Raw genomic sequence first — 3,044 nt, 5'->3', positions numbered from 1 at the left:
GGCACTCCGAAATCAAAGCCTAATCTAGCCAAAAAAAGAAGAAAAAACCTCAATCTAATAATAATAAGTACCCCTCATTCTTTAACAAGCTATTCTGTTTAGTGTTGGAATGCTTTCCTTTCAAATCCACCATTTATTATAAAGCATTTTACATACTCTCCATTCGATTTGACTCAAGATCTCGTTTTTGCTAAAGTTACGGGACATATTATCGAGAGAGAGAGAGAGAGAGAGAGAGAGATTTGAAAAGTTAAACAGGCAAATCACCCTTGCTTCCATTAAACATCAACTCCTCTCACAGGGCGTAACACCCACCACTGTGAGGAAAATCTCAACCTTTATACATCTTCATACGTTAGAGTCATCGAACATAAAAAACCAAATGGCTTCCTAACAAAAAATGAAGGCCAAAAAAAAGAAAGAACATGAACGAGAAATGGAGAGAGATGTAAAAAAAAGAGAAGCAGAAAGTTTTCCTGCTTCATCTTAGCCATCTTCTCCAAGAAAACCCATCAAGTACTAGTTGATCGATCATCTTCTTTCATCTAAGCATGGAGGTTAGAGAGCGGAAAACGACTTCTTCGCAGGGAATGGTAAGACCCATATCTTGATCGAAGCCGAATTCTTCTTCAGCTTGGTGGAGGAGGCACTGGAACTCAGGGTGACTCAAAAATGAGATTGGGACAATGTACCTGCTTCTATTTTCACCAACATAGACAGCAAAATGGCCCTTTGGGACGTCTAGGGGAAAGCTATCCTCGTCGTAGCCATGCTTCTTTCCCAAGCTCGAACATCTTTTGAGGATTTGCTTGATAACTGCGGTTTGAGGAAGTTTGTTTGATATTCTAATGGCCATTTCGAAAGTTTTGAGACAAATGGTTGTCTCGGACAAGAGAGAGATGGAAGCTAAGGTAAAGAGATAAGAGATCGGTGAAGTGGAGGTGGTGGTGATGGAAGGGGTGGGGGGTATTTATGATGAAGGTTGAGCCACAGAGAGAGAGACAGAGAGAGAGAGGGAGAGAGATCATGTGGAGTGTGGGAGCAAAGGACAGACCACGGGTGTTTTGGGGGTATGTGTAGTATAGGTTGCAAGGACAGGGTGGGAGCCAAGCCCATTGGTTTTACTCTTTATGTGTTGGTCCTCCTGCTGACAACATGGACCCCAAAGTAGTTGTAAATTTATGATTCTCGAGGTTCTTTTCCACAAATTGATATTAGAAAAAGATTCCCTCACAATTCTCCTACGTCTATTTTATAATTTTATTTAAAATTTAAGAATTTTTTTTAATGAATTAACATGATTGTATTGATTAATTACAAAATGAGTAGTAAAGTAGTTATAAAAAAGTTGTAGGTTGTGTTTGGATAGTCACGTCACTAATATTTAATATTTTATTATTATTTTTTATTATTATTTAATATTTTATTATTATTTTTTCATTACTATTTACAGATCATTTGAGATGAACTCATTACCCAAATGTAGTCTTAGTATATATGTTTGCAGTTTGCACTCCAATAGAGTTTTGTTTGGTTCACTTTGTTCTATCTAATATCTCTTTATATTTTGAATAAATTGAAATGTGTGATGGAAAGTTTTGGAGAAATAATCTAATATCTGTAGGTGAAATAATCCATTAATTTTAATTTTAGAGAAATGCTATTGAATTTCTTCATTTGTAATTTGATGTTAAAGCAGTTGATATATGGAGCTACTTAAACTATACAACTGCATTAGTCACTGTGATTAAAAAGTAAAAAATATAAAAGAACTAAGTAGCATTGCTTGTAATTTTATGTGATTTGTTGAGGAAAGGACTACAGAATTCGATGACGGGCGAAGGTCTCCACTCTTAACTGAAAGTATATCTTCCCTATATTTTAATGTTCTACTTAAAATAATTAGATTATACTAATTCTCTCTCTGTCTCTCTACCTGAAATCGCTTACAATAATTTGTTCTCTTCAGTACAGTCCCATTGATGCTTGGCTTTTTCCAATTGTTGGCTTGTTATTAAAATATTATTTTTTAATATTATTATTATTTTAAGATTTAAAAAATTAAATTATTTATTATATTTTATGTAAAAACTTAATAAAATTATAAAACCGTTTCGGGATATACAAAACGGAGCCTAAAACCATGAGCAAGTCTGCCAAAAAAAACTGTGCAAGTCACTGCAACCTTTGCAGCTTTTGAACTCTCTTTAAACCCTAAATGGTCACACTTCCTGAGAAAGTTGAAGCAAAGCCCAAAAGTCTGATTTTTATTTTTTTTCTACTTGCATGATTGCTATATTTTCATACTCTCAAGTTGCTTATTCACGTATTTTCCAGAATCCTAACTTGTTTCTCTTTTGGACCCAAGAGAGCTGCACTGCCTTTTGTGGAGTAAAGATGGCTATTTGATTCATACCCATTTACGGGATCCCCACAACCAAATGGGTGTAGAGATTAAAAAGACTGCTACTATGAATGACTTCTTGCCAGTCGTCAAAGAACCTATTCTAGAGGCACATAATTCAACAAGTTATTATTATTATTATTATTATCACAACTTCAGGAGATGGAGAAAGCAAAGGTGAATTTATAACATAGAAAGGCAATGGTTCGTTTGTTAAATTCCCAAACAAAATATCTAATTTCCTATAATTGCAATGTTTGGAACTAGAAGAAAAAAGCTTCTCCAGAACAAGGGGCTGCTTCTCATGTGGTCCAGCTGATACCATCACCACTCTTTATAGAGGAGTTGTAATCAGACATAAATCTACTCCAAATGTGCACCACTAAAACCTTTCTACTTCCTAGCTTAATTGGCTCCATTAAGCAAAGTTCTCCCCTCCATGTTCTAAGGCTCAGAAAGAGATTATTTCCCTTTCCTATTTGTCTTTTTTTTTCTCAAGCCCTCAAGAATCATTTACAGTACACACCATCCCTGACATGCACATAAGCCCTACAAGCCCATCAGAAAATACGTCCTTAATCGGTACCTTAACTCCAAGTCTAAAAAAATCTTCATCAGCTGAAAGACCGACGTATTTTCT

The 3,044-nt window shown here is 35.3% G+C and overlaps 1 protein-coding gene across 1 annotated transcript; it reads right to left on the bottom strand.

Annotated features, from left to right (window-relative positions):
* Positions 1 to 250: 250 nt before the first annotated feature.
* LOC121257242 (auxin-responsive protein SAUR50-like) lies at positions 251 to 964 on the bottom strand. Its single transcript, XM_041158189.1, has one exon. The coding sequence runs from the start codon at positions 854 to 856 to the stop codon at positions 542 to 544; it is 315 nt and encodes a 104-aa protein (XP_041014123.1). The 5' UTR covers positions 857 to 964; the 3' UTR covers positions 251 to 541.
* Between the last annotated feature and the right edge of the window lie 2,080 nt (positions 965 to 3,044).

Source organism: Juglans microcarpa x Juglans regia, chromosome 3S, assembly GCF_004785595.1.
Source record: "Juglans microcarpa x Juglans regia isolate MS1-56 chromosome 3S, Jm3101_v1.0, whole genome shotgun sequence".
NCBI lineage: Eukaryota > Viridiplantae > Streptophyta > Magnoliopsida > Fagales > Juglandaceae > Juglans > Juglans microcarpa x Juglans regia.
This window is presented reverse-complemented; position numbering and strand designations above follow the sequence as displayed.